The sequence below is a fragment of the Dryobates pubescens genome, chromosome 2, assembly GCF_014839835.1.
Source record: "Dryobates pubescens isolate bDryPub1 chromosome 2, bDryPub1.pri, whole genome shotgun sequence".
Lineage (NCBI taxonomy): Eukaryota > Metazoa > Chordata > Aves > Piciformes > Picidae > Dryobates > Dryobates pubescens.
Window position 1 is genome coordinate 36020535 of NC_071613.1, and position 25027 is coordinate 36045561.

General features: G+C 39.3%; 1 protein-coding gene across 2 annotated transcripts in view; it reads left to right on the top strand.

Moving 5' to 3' along the window:
- Positions 1–695: 695 nt before the first annotated feature.
- The window catches only part of COBLL1 (cordon-bleu WH2 repeat protein like 1), an 81499-nt gene continuing 57167 nt past the window's right edge, over positions 696–25027 (top strand). For both annotated transcript variants that reach the window (XM_054175035.1, XM_054175043.1), the window contains exon 1: positions 696–1000. In XM_054175035.1, the coding sequence (XP_054031010.1) occupies positions 957–1000 (44 nt within the window). In that variant the 5' untranslated portion in view covers positions 696–956. The remainder of the gene's footprint in view (positions 1001–25027) is intronic.

Here is a 25027-nt window from a genome sequence, read left to right on the forward strand (position 1 = left end):
GTAGAAACCACTCTAAACACCAGTGGTTAGTTACCCTTGACAGGCGTAGGTCATGCTGTGCTCAGTGCTGCTGCCAGCTCGGCAGACCCTGGCACCTGCCGGACCGAGGGACGAGCCTAGGGAGGCGGGGGACAACTGTAAGGAAACTTCTAAGCACACGGTCAGAACACACACGTCCCAGGCGCGCTGCACAACAGGCATGGGATCTGACTATTCACAGCAGAGCACTTTGCGGGAGGGCGCTGGATGCGCCGCGGGGTCTGACTGCCGCCCCTGGCCTTGGGCTCCCCGCCCGGCTCTCACTACCTGTAGGGATTTCGCTCCGCGCCCTGGTGGCTGGAATGGGGAAGGACCGAGCCAAAGGCGGCCGCCGGGACTCTACTCGGAGAGGAAAATTCCAGCCCAGAGAACCGGCCCTGCCCCCGCTGGCAGCTGACAGCCCCCGGCTGGGGCCGAGCGGAGTCTCCGTACCGGTCGAGCGCCGGGCAGCCCCTGGAGAGAGCTGGGTATGCGGAGGCGGGCAAGCAAGCGAGAGGACGAAGGAGGAGCTGGGACGGGAACAGGGAGTGTCTGTCTCTGCGCGGCTGCTGGAGAGGGGATCGTTCTGCGTTTCAAGTTTCTCGCCGCGAAGTTGATTTTTATTTTTTCCCCTCCCTCCTTCTGTGGTCCCCCCCCAACCCCCTGCCTAAGGTGTGGTCCAGTAAGCGGCTGCCCCAGCGCAGACAGCCCAGCGGAGCCGTGTGCGTGACCGCCACCGCGGCCTCCGCCCCAGGAAGGCGCCCCACGGCCACCCTGTAAACAGCGAGGAATGCCTGGGCTCGGAGGCAAGGCGGCACTGGGGGTGGCAGAGCGGAGCTGCCTTCTTCAGCCCGCCCCGAGCAGGTGAGGCGGGTCGCTGAGGCTGTGCGGGCGGGTCCCAGCGACTACGCCCGCCCAGCGCTCACTCGACTGCCGGCATGGACGGCTGCGCTCAGCAGGCAGCCGCCCCATCGCCTTCAGGGTAAGTGCAACTCACCGCACTGATGGGAGGCCTGGGCACCCCACGGGTCCGGGGAGGCTGCTGGCACGAGGCTGCGGTCGTGCCAAGTTGTTTGTGAGGACGGGTGAAGAAAGGTGTGAGGGGGCAACTTGGGGAGGGAAGGCTGTTACTGCGAAGGGTACGGCGTTTGAGAGGGTACCAGTAGCGAGGGGCGGCTACCCATAGCGCCGGGGGGTGAGTGAATACACCCCTTCCTCCGGCTTCGGAGCGAGGGAGGCGGAAGGTCCACGCGGGACCGCAGCGCCGCGGCCGAGTCGAGGGAGAAGGCGGTAGCAGATGGGGCAGCGCGACCGTTAAACGGCTGCCGGCGCGGCGGGAGCAGGCTGGCAGCGCGCCTTCTCCGACGCCTCGACGGCATCGCGGCCGTGCTGGTTCCCCTGGCCGAAGATGGGCTCTTCGGCGGGACGGGTCCGCCGGCGCCCTCCTCGGCGGTGCCTATCCACAGCGGCGGGTGTGCGGGCTGCAGCGCCAGCCCTCGCCAGTCGCCTGGGGCATTTCTACGGGGCGGGCCGTGACCTGCCTGTCGGTATCGCCGTCCAGGTACTGCTGCCAGGTTGGAGTATTACCAGCAGGCGCTGGTGCGGTAGCGAGCGCTTCGTGAAGGAACTGTCGGTGACGCCCCGTTTAGCCGTGTGAGCACCCGTAAGGTGCGGTACGCCGGCTTCCAGTTCGCTCGCTGTGAGGTGTGGGGAGCTGGGCGGTTTTCAGTGCTTTGGTAGCTCTCATATTAAAAAACAACAACAAACCAAACTAACCAAACAAACCCCACCAAGCAGCATCTTTTGGGAGAAATAAAATCACAAAGGGTTCGTTTGTTTAAGTGTTGGGCTTCTCTGGAGAAATGTAACTTTACATTTTTACATCTGAGTAAAACTACTTAAGTAAGAGATCAGGAGGAGGAAGGAGGACTTGGCATTGAGTTCAGGCGTGCTTAAATAAAAAAAATCATGGAACTTCATTAGGAACTTGATTCAAATTACAAGATTACTGGAGTGATACATAAATAGAAGGGACAAAATACATGGTGAGTGTATTTTTTTTAACCCCAAGACTTTCTTGAAGCTTCCATATTGCTGCAAAAACTTATTGGATTTCAGAGCAAGTAAGCACAGGCTAAACAGGTGCAGTTGATGGTAATTTGCAGTAGCAAGCATCATTTTGAAGTCGTGGCTCTAATGGATATGGAAGACCCATGGAGGAGGCGTGTTAATTGATTTAGGCCTTGTAGCTATTCTATGTTTATGTATGGCCATTGAGAAATGAAGTTTGTATTGTTAATCAGTGTCGAAGGTATAATTATGTTATAGATAATTAGTGCATTTGTAAGGCTTTGGGTATGTAACCACAGTTGAAAGGACTGAGTTTAGGATGATAGGGGGTGGTACCAGGTTAGGAGGTGACTAAAACAGTATGTTTTGAAGGTTCTCAGTTTTACTTCTGGGCAGGAACATGAAAACAAGCAAAAAGGCATAATTAAAATTTTGGTGGTTCTGACAGTTTCTGTAGGCCTGTTAGCTGCTCTAAAGCTGTTAGCTAATACTGAATTTTGGCTGCTGCTTGACTTAGGTAAGTCAGGAAAAGGAGTCTGTTTAATGTGACAAAGTATCTGTCAACATTTACATCTTGGTTTTGAAAAACATAAAGCTAACAGCAGTGCACATTTGCATTATAGATATATTTTCAGGCCTTCTATCAGATGTTCCCATATAATTTGGTGCTTATGAAATCAATTTACCATTCCTTTCTTGGTACAAGAAGTTCTGTATTGGCAGTAAAATTATTTCCTGAAGGTGGTCTCATTTGCTCATTTTCCCCACTGGATGTGGGGAAAAAAAATCTGGACATAGTAACGAAAACAGCAACTCCCAGTTTATTGAAAATGATCCACAGGTACATTTTTGAATAGTAAGCAGTGCTGTGGTTCTGCTTGAGACAACAGGATACATTGTGCAATCTAGTAAGAATTTGAGTCAAAATATCAATTTTGTTTATTACCAAATGATGTGATACTACATTATCTCGGCTTGTCTGGCCAGGTGGAGAATGTTGTTAATCCATAGCTGAAAGCTGTTAGGAAGTAAATGTATTCTTAAATCACTATTTCAAGTTACATAGTTTAATTGCTGAAAACTTCACAGCTTAGAAAGGCTGTTTATGCTAACTGCCAAGAAGGATGGAGGTATTTAAGGTGGGTTGTGAGTTTCCAAGCATTAATATTTTCTTAGCCTTTGAACATCTATATAACTTAATCATTGGTGGCTTTTCAATATGTAGAATTTTCTTATCTGTTCTTTTGGGACAAGCTTTGGGAAAGGATCCTTTAATTGTATCCTGGATGACAATTGTTTTTGCACGCAGGATTATACTTTCCCGTGGAAAAATTTTTTTATTAAAACCCATACTGGATGAAAATTTTTGCTTCAGTTTGGGGAAAAACAACATGCCAGTGTTGTTCTTACTGTAAAATCAAGGTAAATTAGTAAAGATTCTTGTAAAAAACAGCCTGTGCTAGATTTTTATTTTTTTTTTAATATGATGAATAGAAGGTGTGCCCAGTCGTTGGCTGGAGTTTTTTGGAATATGGTGAATAGTAGGTGTGCCCAGTAACTGACTGGATGTAACACAGTTTCTTCTCAGAGCAGAACAAACTTGGCTAGACTGACTTTTAAGGCATTTTATGCCTCATCTATTTTGCCTTGAATCTGAGCAGCACTTAGAACAGTGTGCTCTTGCCAGGTTGATTGCCACAGTCTGCTCAAGTTGATCACAGAGCTGGACTGGCTTGTATTGGCAGTGTTATGGAATGATAGGGAAATGTCTGTTTTAATACTGATTTTATTTTTTTTTTCTTAATGGCAGTGGTTGGTATCCCACTTCTTGAACACAATTTTCTTGCTGTTGCTAGATAACAATCCTGTGCTGTGGAGTAAATAAACTTTTACATTACCAAGTAGATGTCACAAGTTGACAGGGGCTTTTACCATGAAGAACTGTAATGCAAGTTAATATGCTGTTCAATTACTGGAGCAAATGTGGCTTTTGATAAACAGAAGATTTCCTCTGAAGTATTAGAATGTGCATTGGGGTCCACCTGCCGTGCTAATCAGTTTCTGGTAATTTTGCATTATTTTGTAGTAGTGTTTGATGTGCTTTGCCTGAGAAAAAGCCCTGTGTTCTGTCATTTTGTGTGTCTAATGAAAACAGGCTTAGGAGATAGCAGCTGCTCTCCAGGGGCTGAAGAGAGAGATGGTTGTGGGGAGCAGAGTCAAACTGAGCTTTGGTTAGGTTACTGCCAGAAACACTCCTTAGATGTGTCTTTGTGCTCCCCTTTCCTGGTTTCTTGACCTAGTGGATGTATTTGAAAGGTTTAATAAGAAGAGCCGGTGGTAATACTTTTTTTTCATGGTTAGTGCTAGCCCAGGAAGTGAGATATTTTTTAAAAGAACAAGAAATTTATCTTTCCTCTTGAGTCTGTAACTGTTGAGGTTTTATACAATAAATTAGATTATGCATCTCTGGAGACATCAGCTGTGGCTCTGAGAAGTGTTTGGCGTGAAGCATAAAATGCTGATTTGAGCTTTCTTACTCTTTCATGTTGGCTGAGTTGGTTCACAATGTAGCCACAGGTTTGTTAAGTATAAATGAAAATTTTCTCTGTTGTGGAGCATGGGAAGGGCAGAAAATACATCAATAGCTTCAAACCGACCATTCTATTGCCAAGCCACAGTACCTGGCTGGCATGGGAGTGAGGGGGAGTGTGTCTGAATTTGCTCAGTTTGAAATTTAGGTCAGGGCCAAAACTACATTTTTATCTTGCAATGAATTAGCTGCTGTTGTTGCTCTGTGTACTGTGTTATTACATACACACATTTATGAATAACACAAGATCTTTTGTGCTTGTGCTACTAAATGGTAATGCTATCTAGGGTCAGAAGTTAGGCTGGCATTGGTCTGACAAGTGGTCCTTCGATGTGCTTTATCTCGTAGACTGAGTAGCTTATTTTTTATCATCTCTGTGACCCTGATGAAGATCAACTAATTGAGCAATAACAAACTGGAAAGAACTTTGAAAGTTTGTGACCAGAGAGTTTGCTGAATGTTTGAAACAGGGAGTTAGCTTCTTTGTGGGTGGATGCCTGTCAGGAGCTACTTGAATACTAATCATTCCAAGGAGTAATTTGCCAACTGAGTTCTGAACATACATGTAATATTTCTTGAAGCAATTATGTTGTTCTTTTTATGTTCTCTGCCTTAACCTTGTTAGGCAGTATCAAATAGTTCCATGACATGGTGTTGCCATGAACTGAATGTTATATTTAAAAGCTGTTTTGGTTACTCAGACTTTTAAATCTAAAGTCATAGCTGGGTGCCTATGGAGTAGTCAGTGGTAATGTTCACTGTTGGAGTGTGTGGCTGTGGGAATGAGATCAAGGAAACATTAGGGGGTTGAGGAATGTGGATACTAGGGTGAAAAAATGTGTGGGAGGGTAATATGCAAATAGAGAAACCAGCAGAATTATTTCAAAGATTTGCCCAAGTGTGGTGGTATCCTGTGAAAAGTAAAAGTGAGAGCTAGTGAGCAAGGTATCAAAAGCATGTGAGGGGAGAAAGTGCTTGAGAGTGAAGGTGAGTTGGTGTTATTTTAGAATAGCTTCTTCCTATTGTTACTGGACTTTTTTGGTGAACTTTAAAGGAGATTAAGGTATTTGTTGTAAACTTGAACAGTTTGTGTTGAGTAAGCACGAATGTGTTAAATGGAAGAAGAGAACCCATTGTAGAGCACCAAAAGCTTAGATTCCAGGGGAAACTGAACATATTGACAGGATTCTTGTTTTCTGACACTCAAGGGCTGTTTTAAAGTCACAAAGAAAAGACTTCTGTAATCTGGCAATAACTAAAAAGGTCTCCCTTCATGAAGGCCAGTAATTCTGACTTTTTTTGACTTGTATATTGAAAGAATGTTTCTAAGCATACAGGTTTTTCTAGCTTCACTGCTGTTGTTTCTGTTTGACACTGTTGTAGTTTTAGGTGTGCTGGGGAGCAGCAGATGCCAAATTATCCATCCAGTCATTAGAGTTTTAACAATGTTAGTCTGCTCAACTAATTTTTATATATTTTTTTTTTTAATTAATAACTCAGTAAGATGAGTTGCTCTGTTAATATTGTGAATACAAGGAATGCTTAGTGTTCTCTTTTACGGCAGCTTGCAAGTTAAAACAGATCTGATTGTGTGCTTTATTTTCTTTTCACCTGGCTCTGACTTTCTTCCCCAACAGCTGACCTGCTACTCTGAAGTTCACATAGCTGCCTGCTGTTTGAGAAAGAGTTGCTCTTTAAGTATTTGCTGTACTGCTCTAAAACTCAAGAGAGTTTATTTTCTCCTAAAATAAGGTCCCACAATTAAAAATGCAACTCTTTATATGAAAGTGAACCTAAACATCTACAGGAACTCCAATTAGTAAGGGCTTTCAAACTAAAAATCTGCATTGGTGGTAGACTAGCAGATAGAAGTGCGTTTTTTTTCATAGCTGAAGAAACATATTTTTTATGCACTGTAAGTGGAATGCCATGGGAATCTTTACAGAACTGAGAGTTCCTATATTTGTTTTTTGTCAGGAGGTTATCTAGTTCAGAAGGGGCATGTGCATTTATGTGTCTTCTGGTGATTGTAAATTGTCGAAGTGCTGTAGGTGGTTGAACGATGAATCTTATCTTCAGAGTGTCTCTCTGGGGAGGTTACATATATGTTGACTGTGTTACAAGACTAGGGTTGTCAGGATTGCTGTTTCCAGTTAAAGAAAATAGAGTAATTAAATACTTTTAGCTGGGCATAACTTTTCTTCTGTCAGAAAGCATTGGTTTGTTTGTAAGCTTTAGTTCCGCAGAGATTTTTCATTGAAGAAATAGTTTTTGAGCTGTACTTTCTTAGCTATATTTTTAAACTCTTTTCTGCACATTTATTTGAATTTTACTTTGGAAAATACAGCTACTTGATTTGCAAAATATGGATCAATCTTATTTGAAAATAAGCAAACTCTTCCTCCTCCCTAAACAATGCAAACAATTGCTGTATGCTACACAAGAAACTTTGTGAGCTTGAATTTTTCTCAGATACCAACAATTGTACAGTTTTTGTTCTTTACTCTACATTTCTCCCAGAAAATGATATGGTCTTAGTTAAAAAACCCCTACCTCGCTATCTCAAAATAACAGCATTAGAAATGTATTTTTCTTTAAATCAACCCCCTTTTCAAGTCAATATTCCTGAGTATTGATTTATTGTTTGAAAGTGTTTATGTGGGCCTTGGTTTCCTGTTGGAAATTAGTTTTCACTTTGCAGTTTTTACCTGGATTTCATGTTAAATCTTCAGATGCATTTTTTTCCCAAAGATTAAAGCTTTGTACATTTTTATTTTTTTTAGCAGGTAACTTCAAAATGTTTTACTATGGGAAAGGTATAAGTATCACTTTTACTTGTACCTATAAAACAAAAAGTTGCCTGGAGGAACTGCTTTTTCTATTGTTTTTGCACAACGAATTAGTTTTTTGTGTGTTGCATCCAGTTTGACCTTTTTTTTTTCTTTTAATTTTTTTTTCTCTCTCTCCAGTTTGATGGGCTGAGAGCTTTGCTGATGAGTTAAATAAGAATAAATAAGTTCAATTAAGAATATAAGAATATAAAGAATATAAATAAAGAATAAGTTAAAGAATAAATAAGAATAAAAAGTTAAATAAGAATGTTCAAGGATATAGGGGACCATCAGTAGGGTGGTAGTGGTAGGTGCATTATCTTTTTATGTGGAGGCATCACCCATTAGAAGTGCAGTAGGGCAGAACACAGTGCATCAAGTTTGGTTTTTGTAATTTCTGTTTTACCATGTGTTTAAGTATCATTGTATTGCTTCTGATTTTTTAAAACCTGGTAGAGTCTTTCTGTGTTGTCAAACTAGACTGACAAAACAACTGAACTTAATACTGTAGCTATAAGATAATCACTGAAGTATCTATTGTTGAATCATTTGTGTGAAAGCAATACTGAAAGCAGTTTTTTACTTGGGAGAAACATTGTTTTGTCTCTGGATGTAGGAAAAAATACTATAGGAGATAAAAATGTCTGTTAGTAACAAAGTTCAGAAAACTAATGTTTACAACTCATGGTACTGGGTTGTAACCCCTTGAGGCAAAAATGAAGTACATTTTTCTTCACTAGTAGCTTAGGACTTAAACCTTTTGTTTGTTTCATTAAAAATGCATGTTCTATGGACTTAAAAATGAAACCATTACATCTTGCAGAGCATAGAAACTATTCGCATGCATGGGTGATATTTTTAGTTCAATAATTTTCAAGACAAACAAAGTGTGTGTTAGTGACTAATTGTGTAGTACATTGAATTTCCAGAAGTGGAATTTCTGATGATTTTTAGGAGCTTGTATAAAATCAGAAATTTAAGCCATGACAGAAATCGGGGCTTTGACAAGTCTTTTTCTTTGTTTTTAATTCAAACTTCAGTTCCTCAAAAATCAGGTATCCCTGTTGTTGGAAGTTGCCCCTAGGTTCCCAGGCTTTTATTTCTTAGGAGTTATTGCTTTCTTCATCTAGTCTATGAAGCCTCCTGACATAAACTTTTCTGTATCTTCTCCTGTTCTCTGATTCATGATTTCTGACTTCCCTTTGTCTCAGTTTTGATCCTTATATTTACATGGACATGGAGACTATTTTCATTGTGGTGTTTCAGGGGAGAAAGGCTTCCCAGGCCCTTTCTTATGGTAGCTGTTCTTGTCTGCTTGCTTATCTCTGGTTAGGTAATGCCTTAGACATAGCAGGGCTTGGAGCTGAGATCTTGAAGCAGCAGTGATAGCTGGAAATATGAAATAGGATTTGTTTTATTATTTTTCTTCTTTCACCTAAATCAGAGTTTACTTATGACCTTTTTGGGGGCAGTACCTGTCATTTTCTTAGTCTGGTGTATACTGACCTTCCTCAGAACTAGATATATTTAATTTGATGTCTACATGACAGGTTATCAGGGCATTTGGAGTAGAAATGAAGTGATGGAAGTGGGTTAGGTGTGTTGATATTCCTTTAGCTTCTTAATGCTTGTCTTTTGTTTCTTGCTGCGTGGGCGGATTTTTAGGGAGCTTGTCGAAGGAACTGTTTTTTCTTCCAAGTGATACATTTGGGGCTCAGAGGATTTTGAAATCAAGGTAACTTTTGGCCTTTGTTTTGATTGTTCTGTAGTGTAGGATAGATACCCCATAGGTTTCCTGGAGAAAGTGTCAATACACCAGGCAATGCATGATGAAAATCTAGAAGGTTTGGAAAACCAAAGCATTTTGTAAGAAGTCCTTCAGAGCTGATTGTCAATAGTTAGTGAGATAGGAGAGAATATGAACCAGCTTAGCATGTAAAACGATCTGACATCATTGTCTGAACTGCTGAAATCTGTCTTATTTCTAAGCATCTTCAACTGTTCTCCTATTTCTGTCATGCAAACATTCTTACAAACTTTCCAGTCTGTAATGCCACTTTATCTGTTAATCTCAAATTAATAAAGGAGGAGGAGGGAAACACAATGAATTGCAAATGTTAAATGAAACGTTGAAAGTATATGGTCATTAGTTTTGGAAAAAATTGGGGTTTGATGCTATCATAGTTTTAGAATTGCTCAAAAAAAATCATCTGTTCTTGTTTTTTTCTTTATGATACTGTTGATAGGCTTCTGTCTTTTTTTTTTTCTCTCCCCCCGCCCCAGCTTTTACTTTCTCTGATTCTGTAGTGCCAATACATAAATCCTGCCATCTAACAGGTTTACAGGAGTTTTTTCTTTTCACAATAACTTGCCAGCACTTAATCCAGAGTAAGTTTATAGGGTAGAACTGACAGTGTTTGGAAATAATGGCACATAACATAAATGCTGCAATTTCATCCTACACAATGCCAAGCAGTATTTTATACATGATGACTACAGATGGAGATTTTAAAATTACTTGTTACTTTGAGTGGTTTCATGGAAACATATATATAGTGTCAGTCAAATCAGTGTCCCTCTGCAGAAGAGAGACATGTCCTGCATGCTGTCTCCACTAAAGAAATAGATTTTCCTTCACATTTCTTGAATAAAATCTGTCCGCGCTCTTGACAAGTTGATGCTGCTGCTTCCTAGCACAGAGATGTGTACTAGGAAATCAAGTCTCCAGTGAACCTTTTATGTTGTAAATAAATGTTTGTGAGAGCTACTGGAAGAACTTTAGCAACTTAAGGTAAAAATACCCTTGAAAAATCCTACCCTTATTAATAGAGAAGTGTATTCATTTGCCAGCAACATACTTTCAGAAAGGAAAATGTGTGAGATGCGTTACATGCAAACAAAAGCTCCAGGGTTAGAAGTAATAATTTTTCATGAAGTTTTAACTTGCATTTTTAAATTTAAAAAACAAAAAAACCCACACCAAACCTAATGAGATGTGGAAAACTCTATCTACAGTTATTGGCCTTCCCCACATCCTGTCACATCATATTTCACATCTCAGTCATACAGTGAGAGTAAGTATTTTCTTGAGTCTGTTTGTGATATCCTGCGAATGAATGTTCAAGGTGGTAGAAGGATCTCTAGTCTATTTGTAAAAGAGCATAGGAAGGGACAGCTACATGGTGTAGCATTTGTTGAAATTGAAATTGTAAAAAATCAGTCATTAAGCTCAATCCCTTAAACTTTTGGCAGCTGACAGTAGAATGAGATCGTCTGAAAACATGAATCATATCCTCTCATTGACATAGCTGTGTCAGTCTTATGCGCCATGGTGTTTATCTGTGACTGCTTAGCAAATATTTTCAGTGAAATATAAAGTGGCAGTGAGGAAGAAGTGGTTTGGTGACTCCTTGTGAGAAAGACTGATTCATTGAGGGATCTAGTGCTGGATATGGAGAGTCATACTGCTCCCCACCCTCCTTTGTTTATGAGTTTTTTTGTTATTAGTGGGCTTTTGTGGTGGTGTTTTGTTGGTGGTGGTTTGGGGGTTTTGGTTTTTTATTGTTTTAGGTTTTTTTCACAGAAGTTAAATAGGTTGCATACCTATCTTTCTCACTTATGGACAGTCTAGTGGAAGGAATTTTCATTGCCTTACTGTGAACTGAGTAGGTTTGCTGTTGTTCAGCTGGTACGGTAAGTTTGTACAGTGAGTTTTATGTTGTTCAGTTAAAGTCAGTGATAAGTTGGTTCTAATCACAGAAGACCTGCATCTGGGTTGAGGCAATCCCAGGCACAAATACAGGCTGGGCAGTGACTGGCTGGAAAGCAGCCCTGAGGAGAGGGATTCGGGGGTGCTGGTGGATGAGAAGCTCAACATGAGCTCTCAATGTGCACTTGCAGCCCAGAAAGCCAATCAGAGCCTGGGCTGCATCAAGAGAAGTGTGGCCAGCAGGTCAAGGGAGGTGATTCTTCTCCTTTACTCAGCTCTGGTGAGACCCCCACCTGGAGTACTGCATCCAGTTCTGGAGCCCCTGTAACAAGAGGGATATGGACCTGCTGGAAGGTGTCCAGGGAAGGGCCACGAGGATGATCAGAGGGCTGGAGCACCTCTCCTATGACGACAGACTGAAGAAGTTGGGGCTGTTCAGTCTGGAGAAAAGAAGGCTCCGAGGTGACCTTATTGTGGCCTTCTAGTATCTGAAGGGGGCCTACAAGAAGGCTGGGGAGGGACTTCTTCAGATATCACGTAGTGATAGGACTAGGGGGAATGGAATGAAGCTGGAGGTGGGGAGATTCGGACTGGACATGAAGAAGTTCTTCACCATGAGAGTGGTGAAGCCCTGGAATGGGTTGTCCAGGGAGGTGGTTGAGGTGCCGTCCCTGGAGATGTTTAAGACTAGGCTGGATGAGGCTCTGCCCAGCCTGATCTAGTGTGAGGTGTCCCTGCCCATGGCAGGGGGGTTGGAACTAGATGGTCCTTGTGGTCCCTTCCAACTCTGACTGATTGTATGAGTCCAAGTCTGAGGTAGTTCCTTTGTCATTTTAACTTCAGACAAGGCTTTTGTTGCTTTAGGCCCTCTTCCCTTGCCTGTATTCACCTTATGATACTCTTTTAATTTGAGAATATTTTAGAAGAAGGGCTACCTTTGAATTTCTGGATCCAAAGAGATCCATTCTATTTTAAGGTAGTAGTACTATGGTGGTGACTTTATATCCATGTGAGGTGAAAAAAAAACCTAAAACAAAACCAAAATTTTAGTCATTGTTTGTGCATCAGAAGAACAGCTGGATGGCCATTAGCCACAGCTTGAAACTGTTCTCTGATAAGAAGCTAGAATCCTTTCTGTGGATTTTCTCCTCTGGGTGGTAATCAAAACGCAGCCCTAACTGGGGAGGGGGAAAATGTGGCACTTGGGAGCAGTCAGTGGGGTTTAGATTATTGGAATTTAGAGTTTTACTTGGTAGAATGAGGGCGAACTTAACAATTTCAGAGTTTGTGGCTGAATTTGAGCACTTTCTTGTGTCTCATTCTGCTTCTAGCTTCTGTCATCTATGTAGATAGCCACCTGTAAAATTTTTTTTTTCCAGGTGGGTTGAGTGCTCCATAAATTGAGGTTTATAGCAATGTTTTACGAAGCACTGATCTACTGCAGTTAAATTTGGGGAATTTGGGACAAATTTTGGGGCAATTTTAGTAAACTAACAATTGGCACCTTGTCCGTGACCTAGCTCCTACCACTAAGACCAGGAGTAGAAGCTGTGGTCTGGGTGATGCTCAGATCTACATACCTATCACTGAAGCTTCTATTGCTGTAGTTGCATTGGTGGTAATTTTGTTTCTCACCCGCATCACCTACCCCACCCTAGACCTTTTATGGCCAGGGTAGACAAATTTAAGGTTCTTTAGTGCTCTTGAATCAGGGTCATTAGTTTCCATTTAAGAAGCTTGTTCCATATTGATTTAGTAATTGCCTTTTTGTTTTCACTGACATTTGGCTGGCATGCTGCTTGCCACTTGCTTGAAGATAAATCAGTAAAGATTGTGGATATCCTCTAGATATAACTAGCAAAACAGTCTTCATTTATAAAATTCCTTCTAAAACTCTTTTGAACTAGTACCATGGTTAACAGTTGAACAGTCTTGACCTTTCTATTTCTGGAGTGTGACAACATGCAAGTGGTATGTTCCTGAGTCCCTCCTGCTTGGTTACAGAGTATGAGCATGTAAAGTGTTCAGAGTGCTATTAGGCTGGTTACTGTCATGATTAGAGGAATGTGGAAAATACAGTATTTCTGACAAGGGTCTGATTGTTGTAATAACAGAGGATACAGAATTATCAAATACTTAAATTAGGAGGTGACTAATAAAAAGAAGTTTATGCATACATTTTATGCATGTTACAGAGATTACATTCAGGGAAAACTAAATCCAGGGGAAACTTACAGAGATGATTTCAGATCTTAGGAATTTGTGAGTGTTTTAAGGGCTTTATGAGATTTTTCAGCTTAGATCATTTGTTTCTATCCTTACCTCTGAAAGGGTAAATTAAGAAAATCCTTTTTATCTGAATTTTCTTGGGTGTTTTTCATATGACTTTCTTGGTGGGAGAAATGTTACCTTTTTTAGGTAATATTTATGAACGTAAATCACATTGTTTGAAACATGTAATATGCTCTGTACATCAGGCAGGTTCCACATTAGGATTTTCAGAATGGAAGAACCAGGAAGGTAACATGCTGCTAATTGGATAGCCCTACTTCTCATAATAAGGAGGCACTCAGTTATAGGAACTCTGTTAAATAAAGCCTGTAGCCTAATTGCCCAGCTGTGCTTTAAGATGAAAACAGGATGTTGATGGTATTGCTGGAGGACTAGTGTATAAATCAAAGGATATGCTATTATTGCTGTGTAAGGAAGCTGTACTCCCTTAGAGCAGTCCTGTGTATAAAAGAATAGAAATTGCCATGCTTATCAAGGACCAGCAGTTCTCCTTTTCCAGTTGTGACCTGGTGAATCTACCTCTAGTTCATGACTTAAAACAAAACATTGCCCTATTTTAATGCCCTAATCAACAACACAAACAGAATGTGGTTATTTTTATCTGTTATGGTTCATTAGATTATACAAATAGACAGCCTCTTTTCTATATTCAAGCCAAGGGTGGTTTCTTGAAGGTAATGGGGATTGTTTCCCTAGTGCCTGTTAAGCCCTGCCAGTTCAAGTGGAGTCCACTTAGTCACTTCATCAGATATTTTTTTTGCTGTTTGTTTGCTTGGGTTTTATTGTTGGTTTGGCTTTTTGTTGTGAGTTTTTGTTTGTTTGGTGGGTTTTAGGTGGGTTTTTTTTTTTGGGTGTGTGTGGTGTTTTTTGTTTGGTTGGTTTTTGAGTTCACTTGTAGCCCTTTTAATTTCTTTTTTTGGATTGTTTATTATTTTAAGGTCTTCTAAAGTGCTTCTCTGCCCCTCTTCCACTCAGTATACTGTTCTGTCTCCATGCAGACCAGAATGGTGTTGCCTTTAATTTAGTTTCAATAGTTTTATGCTTCCAAGTACACCTTCTCTCTTTAGGAAGGAGGTATGTCAAATTATTTTTCTGCTTATGGTTCTACCAATTTAGTTTTCTCTTCAGGGAAATCCTAGAATTGTTCAGATTGGAAGAGACCTTAGAAAATCATCCAGTCCAATCCCCATGGTAGATCTGTAGTATACTGTAGTGTAGCCTAGACTGGTATTTAAGAAATATTAGCAAGTTTCTGTTTGGCAGCAGTAGCTGAATCTGGAAGAAGAATAAGTATATGGATAAAGGTTAATTTGATGTTCCAGTAATTATACATGGGTTTTTACACATTTTTTTTTAAATTAAGTCCTCAAAACCAGAATTCTTTCAATAAGGCGATTTTAGCATAGCAGTTTCCACTGGTTAATAGAGCCTCTTAGGCAGCCTTGTCAGCCTCTTAGTATTTGTACTGAAGTGCAAAGTTAACCTCCTTGCAGTAAGGTTCCTGACCATGAATCAAGATACGAAACCAGTCCACACTGCTGATGCCTACACAGTAGAGGAACAGAATCTGGTAAGAAAGTGAGGAGGCAATGGTGAGTCAGTTACGCAGAATTGTAAGGGAGAACAGGTATGCCTTGATCTTGAAAGAACTATAACTCTTGAAGGCTTTACAGCATAAACTTAATATTATTTTAATACTGATTTTACTTCAAGTTTGAAAGATGAATTTATCATGTAATACATAGTTTTTATGAAGTTATGACCTATCATTTGCCATTGCTTACCTACCATTCTCTGAAGTTCTGTAAGAATGATGTTGAAGGAACTGTTTAAGACTTCTATAACAAGTTGTCATAACAGCTGAGGAAAAGTACATCTGTAGTATAATGTTCCAAAAGACATTTCAGTTTTCTTGTTCAGATGGCAGCACACTTGAAATAGCAACTTCTATAAAGGGCTAGGGCTATTATTTTAGAACGTTGCTCATTACTCTTAAAGTTTTTGGAGTTGACAGAACTGGTTGTATTAGGTTAAACAAGCTATGCTTCTGGTGTTTGGGCTCTTCTCTAAATCACATGTACCTTGCCACGTGATTTGTGTACACTGGAAAGCTGTTCAGTCAAAAATACTGGAGGTGAGATGGTCTCGGGGGATCCCTATTGGAGTACTTTCTACTAATTTTTTTAAAAGAAAATACTGGTAAAATAACTTTAGATATAAACCTTGAATGCAATTTGTATACCAATATCAATTAACAAATGTATTTTAAAATCACTAATCTGCTGCTTTCTGCTTTTTCGCAGAGGTGGAATAGGAGAAGGAAGTCTCAATCTTGAATTTCTTTAATGTCTGTATTAAACAGTTATGGGAATTAATCAGAAGTTAGATCTTTTTGTAGAAATGCAGTGAGCTCTGTAGTACAGATTGAGTTATATCAGTTGTACTTGGGAGGATACCATATTACATGTAAAGAGATGGAGGAAGAACCTTTCCTGGGGTCAGAAGCTAATTTACTTGAAAATATATTTGTCAGTTATCAGATCACTGCTACAGACAGCAAGACAAGGGTAGGTAATGAATTTAGAGTAGACCTGTAATTTGTTTTGAGTGATCATGTCCTATAGTTAGTAAAGATAAACTTTAAATTCTAGCTGTTCATATAAATGCATGGTATTCTCTAACAGGCCAGAAGCCTGGTTATCAGGAGATGTGCCTAGGAATTACCCTGATGTGACCTTGTAAGTGATGGATTTGAAAAGCATTAAGCATTATTTGAACTGGTCCAGTACTCTGAAGGCCTCTTAATTATACTGCCAGTATTACTTTACTTCCCCTTTCCCTAGAAGTTTGAAGAATTCTGGAGTTCTTGTCTTACTCACAGACAGCTGTCACTGTGCAGGTTGTGTTGTAACTTGAAATGATTGTGATTTGTTTGTTTGTTAACAGTTGTCACAACTTTTCATCCACAAAGCAAATAGCTGTTGCTTCTGATTAGTAACTTAAACCTTGGCAAGTATGTAAATTCCTCAGCAGGGCACTGGTTTTGAAGAGCTACTTATGTTCCAGTGAAATTATTTGAACAGGACATGTGATTTATTATTTTATGAATCAAAACAAAACCAAAAAAACCCCAAACTTTTTTCCTGCTTCTGTACTACATTATCTGCACTGATTTACTCCTTTCCTCCAGGAAACACATTTGCATTAAAGATCCGGTCTTATGTTTATGTAGTTCCTTCTGCTTATTGTGTCCATGGGATTTTCTTTGACCTTTCAATTAACAGAAAAATAACTGATACCCAGGGAATTAAATACAGAAGAAAATAAGTACAAGGAGCTGATAAATTCTGATCCTTTCATTAATCAAGCTTTTATTTTGATATGCAAAGATCCTCAGTAATAAAAGTAAATAAAAAGATTTTCAAAAACCCCAAACAAACACATAAGGGACATGTTTTTCATAGCACCTCTGGTGCTGCCTGGAAGACTTTAAACTGCCGGTGTCAGGGATATGACTGGTTCCAACTGATAATGTCTTTATCATCAGAAAAAGTTCAGGTGTACTTGCTGGGAAGTACTCTTAACCTGGCCTGAGCCAATTATTATTTATCTGATCTCTTTTGGCTAATTACATTTTAGGTAGAATATTTGCATTGTACCATAGTCCCAGCTGACATACCCCAATTTCTGTTTTAAATTGATCTGCTGGTATAAGGCTTCTTGCTGCAATTAGTGCAATACTGAAATAGTAGTAAGTGTAAGAGATCACTCAGCTTGCTTTTAGGTTTCATGATGTAGCAGTGATAGTTTTGAGATCTTTGTTTTTTCTTATTTCCAACAAAATTGTAATAACATGGCTGATGAAAGATAATACCACCATATCAAAGAGTTTATTTTTGATTGCAATGTTGTCTGCAATGCTGCTTGAAATGTTTCGGCTTGGTAATTTAGACTGATTTGACCGTAAGTGTCGCATTTGAAGGCAGAGTTTGCCAAGAAAGGAAGGAGATGATTTACATCCCTCAAGATCAGGAATTTGACTATAAAATACTCAGTTTTTTTTAGAAGGGGCTACATGATAAAACAGGATAGGGAACATGAGCCTGCAGTGTGCCCAGGCAGCTAAGAGGGCCAATGGCATCCTGGCCTGCATCAGGAACAGTGTGGCCAGCAGGAGCAGGGAGGTCATTCTGCCCCTGTACACTGCACTGGTTAGGCCGCACCTCGAGTACTGTGTCCAGTTCTGGGCCCCTCAGTTTAGGAAGGATGTTGACTTGCTGGAACGAGTCCAGAGAAGAGCAACAAAGTTGGTGAGGGGTTTGGAACACAAGCCCTACAAGGAGAGGCTGAGGGAGCTGGGGTTGCTTAGCCTGGAGAAGAGGAGACTCAGGGGTGACCTTATTACTCTCTACAACTACCTGAAGGGAGGTTGTAGACAGACGGATGTTGGTCTCTTCTCCCAGGCAGCCAGTACCAGAACAAGAGGACACAGTCTCAGGCTGCACCAGGGGAGGTTCAGGCTAGATGTTAGGAAAAAGTTCTATACAGAAAGAGTGATTGCACATTGGAATGGGCTGCCTGGGGAGGTGGTGGAGTCGCCATCACTGGAGGTTTTCAGGAGAAGACTTGATGGGGTGCTTGGTGCCGTGGGTTAGTTGTTTGGGTGGTGTTGGATTGGTTGATGGGTTGGACACGATGATCTTGAAGGTCTCTTCCAACCCGATTTATTCTATGTATTCTAAGCCCTGTAACTGCATCCTTTGGCAACTAAGCTCCTATGGCCCTTTTCCAGAATACAGGAAAGGGTCTGTTCTGCCTTGGCTAACAGCCAACTTGTTTCACTTTCTACAGTCTTAAGTTTTACAATGTACTTGCATGTTTAAAAAATCTAAGAAACTTCAATTTATTATCTTAAACAAGTTCTATTGTACATCCTTAGACTGGATTCTTCTGCTACTAACTCAGACTAATCTTAAATTCTAGTTAGAAGACCCAACTGGATGAGGCACTTAGTGCCATGGTTTACTTGATTAGATTGTGTTGGGTGATAGGTTGGACTTGATGGTCTTGAAGGTCTTTTCCAACCTGGTTAGTTCTGTAATACCAAGCCTTGCTGTTTGTGAATAGATCAAATTGTGTTTCATTGCAATGACAAAATTAATCTGTCTGTACATCCATCCACATTGGTGTATGGCGTAGGAGTGTGTTTTGCAGGTAAAAGGATCTGATTCTAAATACTGCTAGAATCACTGGTTACTGATTTGAATCCTGTTGATTTTTACATATGCTTACACATATACTTTTTGTATACTCTGTGCCAGTGTTTGAATTCAAGCATTTTCCTGTATTTTCTAGAGCTTAATCTTACAAGTTCTGCATGTTTTCAGATAACAATGTTGTATATGTTGGCACTGTTAGTAGTTGCCAACAGTAGAAATAATCTGCCAAAAGTTAAATTAATTATGATTATACACTTTCCCTCACACAGCTTTTCAAAGAAAGCTGTGTGTCTGAATTCCAAGTACGCAAACCACTACACCCAATATATGCAATCTTCAGCAGTCTCTGGTGACAGCTGTCACTGACCACAGCATTGAGCTTCACCTAAAATCGAGAACCACCATTGTTCATCTTAGTTTCAAATTCCATCATCAGTTGTTCATTTAAAGGAAGACATTTTTATTCTAAAAAAATTAAAATGACACACAGCTGTTTAGCCAAGTGACCCAGAGGAAATGAGTTCCCAAGATCTATGTGTATGTGCAAGTGATGGGGTCCAGAACTTGGTTTTTTTTTTTGTCCAATAATTCAGTTGAGCATGGCCTCAAGGGACCATGTGGCTATGCTTCTGGTACTGTTAACTTTCCATGGGAATATGTAAGAATGTCTCACAGTGCTGGCTAAAAATAGTTGTGTGGAGTGGTTGGTTTTGCTTTTTAGAATGTCTTATGTCTAGTCCTGTGGGTTGTTTAGAAATTTGGGCTTACATACAGGTTGCACTTTTGAGAAAGATTGTAAAATTGTGTGATACCATGGTTTTTAAGAATTGGACATATGTTTTATATTGCAATGTCAAAAGCTATGATGCAGCCACTTAATTTCTGTTCTTCATGTTCTTGAACAAATACTTCTGTTCAAGGACACTTAAGAAAAAAAACCAAAGAGAGCTATTTAGTCATCTGCATAAATAAATAGACACAAAGTTCTCAGATGCCCAAGATACGAAAACATAGATTCTTTTTTTGTTTTTAGTCTACAGGGGGTTGAGTCCTACAGGACTAGGACTGGCAGGATCCTTTCTTTGGTATTTGATTTTTGTGAATAAAATTTTATTTTCTATTTTCCTTTTTCATGGAGTGTATCTCATCTAGAATCAAAAAGCTCTGTATTGGCATATTGTAGATCAAGTGATGTGCAGGTTACTAATGGCAAACTGCAGAAGCTTAGTGTGTTGGCTAGTTTTGAAATTCTATTTAGCATTTTGATCAGTAAAATTAACAATTGCATAAGGTGCCTAGTGCCATGCTGAGATGTTACTCCAAACCTGTGTGAAATATGTACAAATTAACTAAGAATGCTTCTCTGCCTTAAGGAATGCAAAAGAAATCAGAACTTAAACAGAAGACATGCTAGTTACCCCCTCCATATATCGTATTTACACAGCTTTCTCAGAGAACATATGTTTAAGGGCATGGCCTTGATGAGCTAAGTTTTTACTTCTCGAATTTGTTCAGTTTAGCTTTCCATTAATAATGGTTATTGGTGGCAATGGAGGTGGACACAATACCTATTTGAAGCACTATTAGATTATATTCACTGTGTTTGTTTTTACCTTAAATAATTTATTTTGAATTAATGGAGCTTACTTTGTTTAGGTGCATTAGTGTATGACCTTGCTGTGTTATATGTAAATGTCAGTTTATGTAATTGATAAACTGGCAAGTTACTCTATGAAGTAAGTTGTGTTTTGTTATTGTTTGGTGGATGTTTTGAGGGGATCTTAAGTACTTTTCAATTAAATACATGATTTTTAAGAATTAATGACTCCAGTCACTGAGGTTTGGCACTGAAGTCAATTTGTTTTATCATGTCACTAACTTGTTAATTGTTTCTTGGGCACATGTTCTGAAACTTTGTTAGGATATAGAGTGCTTTAGTACACAAGTCCATGAAATAAGTAGAGTGATAAATCAAATTTGTATAGATTTGGAAATTATTACTATTGCATAACCATCAGCCTTATCTAATGTTTATGTCACTGCTATATTGGCGTATTTCCTTGCTGATATATTATTGTCATGCTATCTCATAGCAAAATAATCTCTGAGTACAGATAGCTTCCAAATACCAGAAGCAATCTTGTAGCTGGAAGAATGGTTTATAGTTAGTTGAGAGTTGAATTCGAAACAAATACAATCCACTCTTGAACTTCTTTCTGTCTGAGAGAATAAAACCTTGTGTTTTTAGAATTGTTGCCCTCTGGGGTAAGAAAAATGACAGCAGACAAATTGGTATTTTAATTTAAAATAGATACAACTGAACTAAAACACAACTTTTTAGGAGGATTCTTACTGATCATACTTTCAAACTGAATATTTGAAATGATCTAGGTCTAGGTGACTAAATGGTCATGCGTAGGTCATGTATTATCTGTTAGTTTAGAATTTATTGAAATATCAGGTTTATACTTTGAAAGGAACCTTTTGTTTTATGAAGTGAAAAGTAACTTGCAATCCTGGATGACTTCCAAATCTCCTTTGAAAACTATTTTCTTCACTAAGTGAACAGGAATAGCTCTTCTTGCAAATGTTTTGGTTTTTAATTCCAGTGCCAGGGACTTGAAATGTGGGGGGAAGCCAACAGAGCAAATTAGATTTCTAAGACCAGCTTTGAAATAATGCTTTACTACGTCTTCTATTTTGTATGAAATTATGTTTCAGAAGACAGAACTGGTTTGAGATTTTCCCATGTTAACGTTGATAAAAAGCTAGTTTCTTGTATGAAAATGCACATACTGTATGAAGACTTCTTTTTTTTTTTTTTTTTTTTCCTTAAAACAAACTTTGACAAACCCAACCCCCCTATCAATTCTTGGAGCATTATTACAATAGCATTCTTGTGTTAGGCTCTTATAAATTCATTAATTGGTATTTAAAATACCCTGATATCTCTGCAGTAGAGTACCTCTTTTAAGATATGATTTGTACTTTTGGGATGTTTGTTGCTGGACAGCACAACGCTTGATGAAAAACTAATGAACCAGTCTCCTCTCTTACACAGATGGGATTAGATATGCTCTGATTTGCCTGGAAAAGAATCAGCCTAGTTGTTCCAAACTACAGCCTACCTGCAGTGCCACCATGTGGCTTTTTTGTTTTCATGACATCTCTTAAACTAACCGTTTTTGTTCCCTCATTCCCAGCAGGAATATTATTTGTGAATTTCTAAAATACCTATGTTTCTGGCTGCAGAAACCAGGGTAGTACAGTGCATTTCTTTGTGGAACTTCTGTGAGGCAGCATTATTTTTCTCCGCTGAAACTTGCTTAGATGGAGAACCAGAAAGCAGATTGCTCAGTAATACCAGTTTATTCATCTGACTCATCAAACCTCTAACCAATTTGGTAATTGAAAAGAAAAGATGTTGTATCTGGAAAGAAATTTAGAGCAGTAACTTGGAGTATGTTATTTAGTCTTACCTCTTCCAGCAATAGTACCTGTGCATATAGTTTATTTCTAGGGAGTCAATTTTCTAGGAAGATGGTTTTATTTTAAAATGAGATTATTATTGAGGAAGAAGCAGCATTTATTATGGATATAGTTGATGGATATTATTAGTTATGGATATTGTTTTGCATTCAAGACATATCTGCATTTTTCTTGAGTTTTAATTAAAGGACATCAGAGAGGTGTTGTTCTTAAAAGCACCATTATGCTTTGAGATATTTGTTCCTTGCCTTGTACATGAGATGCACAAACCTTGGTGGCATTAAGTACCTGCAGCTTTAAGATTGTAGTTTCTGGTATATAGGTGTTGAAGGTAATTCACACCAAGCAAACATATCAGTGCTTCACTCTACCTGGCCTGTTTCATAGAGTAGAACCTGTTTTCTTCCTCACCAGCTTCATTTTGCTAACATTTTTGGATGAAAGAAAGTTTTCCCTGTCTTTATTTTCTTCCTGCCATTCTGGAAGGGAGCAGATCACACTCTTGCCCCTTTTGCCTAGGTGGCAGTGTTAACATCATTGCTCATTGCAGGTGTTTGCAGCAGTTCTCTGGACTTGGCACCACAGGCCCATCACCTGTCCCCAGTATACCAAAGCTGATCTGCCATTCCCTAATCCAAAGTGTATTTTAAAATGGTACTTTTAATGTTGAAAGATTTTTTAAATTTTTTTTTCTCATAATGCTTTGAATATGCTTTCAGTTAGTTAAATGCTTCAGTGACATGAACTTTGCACGCTTGTATGGCTCTGCTGCTGGCCACATCGCACTCCATTGGTTCCATCACTCTCAGAGCAGTTGCTGCCTGCCCCAGAGCTACTCACATGGGCAGAGGCAGGACGAGTGACTAAAGGGACAAATCTAGTCTGGGCTAGCAAAACCTCATCGTGTGTTATTCAGGCACCTCTCAGCTTCTGTATCATCATTGAGGGCTTTGTATTTTTCTTTAATAGAAATGTAAAATGTGAGAGCTTGGTAAGTATGAAGCTATGTATTTAATGTTTATAGACTTTTCTCTGGTAAGCAGGTGCTTTTAAAGCTACTTGTGTCTGAATTACAGAAGTTATACTTGGTCTCTTTGGAAAGTGAATGTTTTTTTCTGAATACACATATTTTGCTTTTAAACTAGAGGTAGAGGCTTGTGAATGTAAGATCTAGGGTCGTGCGCAATCCTGAAGCCAGCAGTAAAAATACAATACTGCAATCTGTACCTGTAGGTTGTGCTGTTTATGTGGAGTTGCAAAGTCTTAAGTAGAGAGAATTAAAAATGCAGAGTTTTTGTAATTTTGGTGTTGACAGAAGGATTTCCATTCTTTAACATGAAGTGTTGCATTTTTAAAAATAGTTGAATATAAATGCAGTGTATAGCTATGAAAAATGAGGAAAAAACAAAGGCATAAACACTTAAAAGACTCTGTTTCTGTAAAACAGTTGAGTGGTTTAATACTTGAGTTAAAGACATGGTTTTGGAAGCCTGGATTTTCAGGTAGTAGCAACCAAGGATAAAAAAGTTCATGTGAGGGGAAAATAATAGAAACTTTTTGGATTACTTTGCTTCATTTAGGAAGCTTGTTTCCTCTTTCTACCGCATATCATGCTTCAGCAGTGTCAGGGATGTGTGACACTAACGGGTCTGTGATTTGAGATGGTTACTGTGGAATCACTTAAGGCTGCTATAAATCACAGCACAAGAAATAGGTTCTTTGTGCTTTAGATCTTGGGGTTTGTTCAGTGGATGTTTTTCAGATTAATCAAATGTAAATTATGGACAATTCTGATTTACTCATTCTTAATACATATGCATGCATCTTCTTGTCTATCACAGGTCCTGCTTTGGAGTCCTTCCTTTATTAGAATTTTGGCTAGCAGAATATCTCACTTCATACCCTAAAAGACTGCAATTTTAAGAAAATATACTTAAAAACTTTTATACTCTGTGATTCCAATTCTAGTAAGATTTGAGCATTGTGAATAAAAGTCTATTCGTGTCTGTGACAGCACTTTATTTCATTGGGGAACAAAATTATCCTCACTGTTGTAATAATTTTAATAGGTAATTTTGTTTATGTTTTTCTTCAAAACTTTAATGTCTTGTGAGCTCATCTGTAAAACCTTCTATCTTTAGCAACACTTATGAAAGATGCTTTTGGGGTTTTATAAATAACCTACCAGGGGGAGGGGAAGCCAAAACAAAAACCCAAACAAAACCCATGGTTGTTTGATAGCTGCTGTTCCTTCAGATGTGGGATATGGTGTGTCTAACTTCGACTGTTCCTTGATAGAAAAAAAAAAAAATAATTGCCAGACCTATCCGCCTACCCTAACTGTTTGCTTTTCTATTGAAGGCTTGCAAAGTTTACTGGGCTAAAGCAAAACACTGAATCATAAAAACTTGGGTATATTGTACGCCAAAGTTTAAAGCAGAGAATCTCAGGTAACCAGACCAAATGTTCTGAGGCTGGTTTATCGCTCCACACAATGGAATGTTTTTTGTGTTTTTTTTAGCAGCATATCAAGACAAGACACCTAGAAATATTTGTGAACTTACTGTGCCATAGGAGGTCTGTACTGCATGAGTAAATAGTTTTGTTTTTCTTCTCTCGCTACTCTTTGCCCAGCAGAACTCAGCATCGTTAAATTGTGCTGTTGGTGTTTTTTATTTCCCCCTGCTTTCATTAATTTTGTTCTTTGTAAACTTTTTCACTTGATAGGATTTCAGTATTTGTACTCCATGCAAATAGAAAGTTGAATACTTGCATCACCTCTCTCTTTTTTTTTTTTTAAACCTTTTCT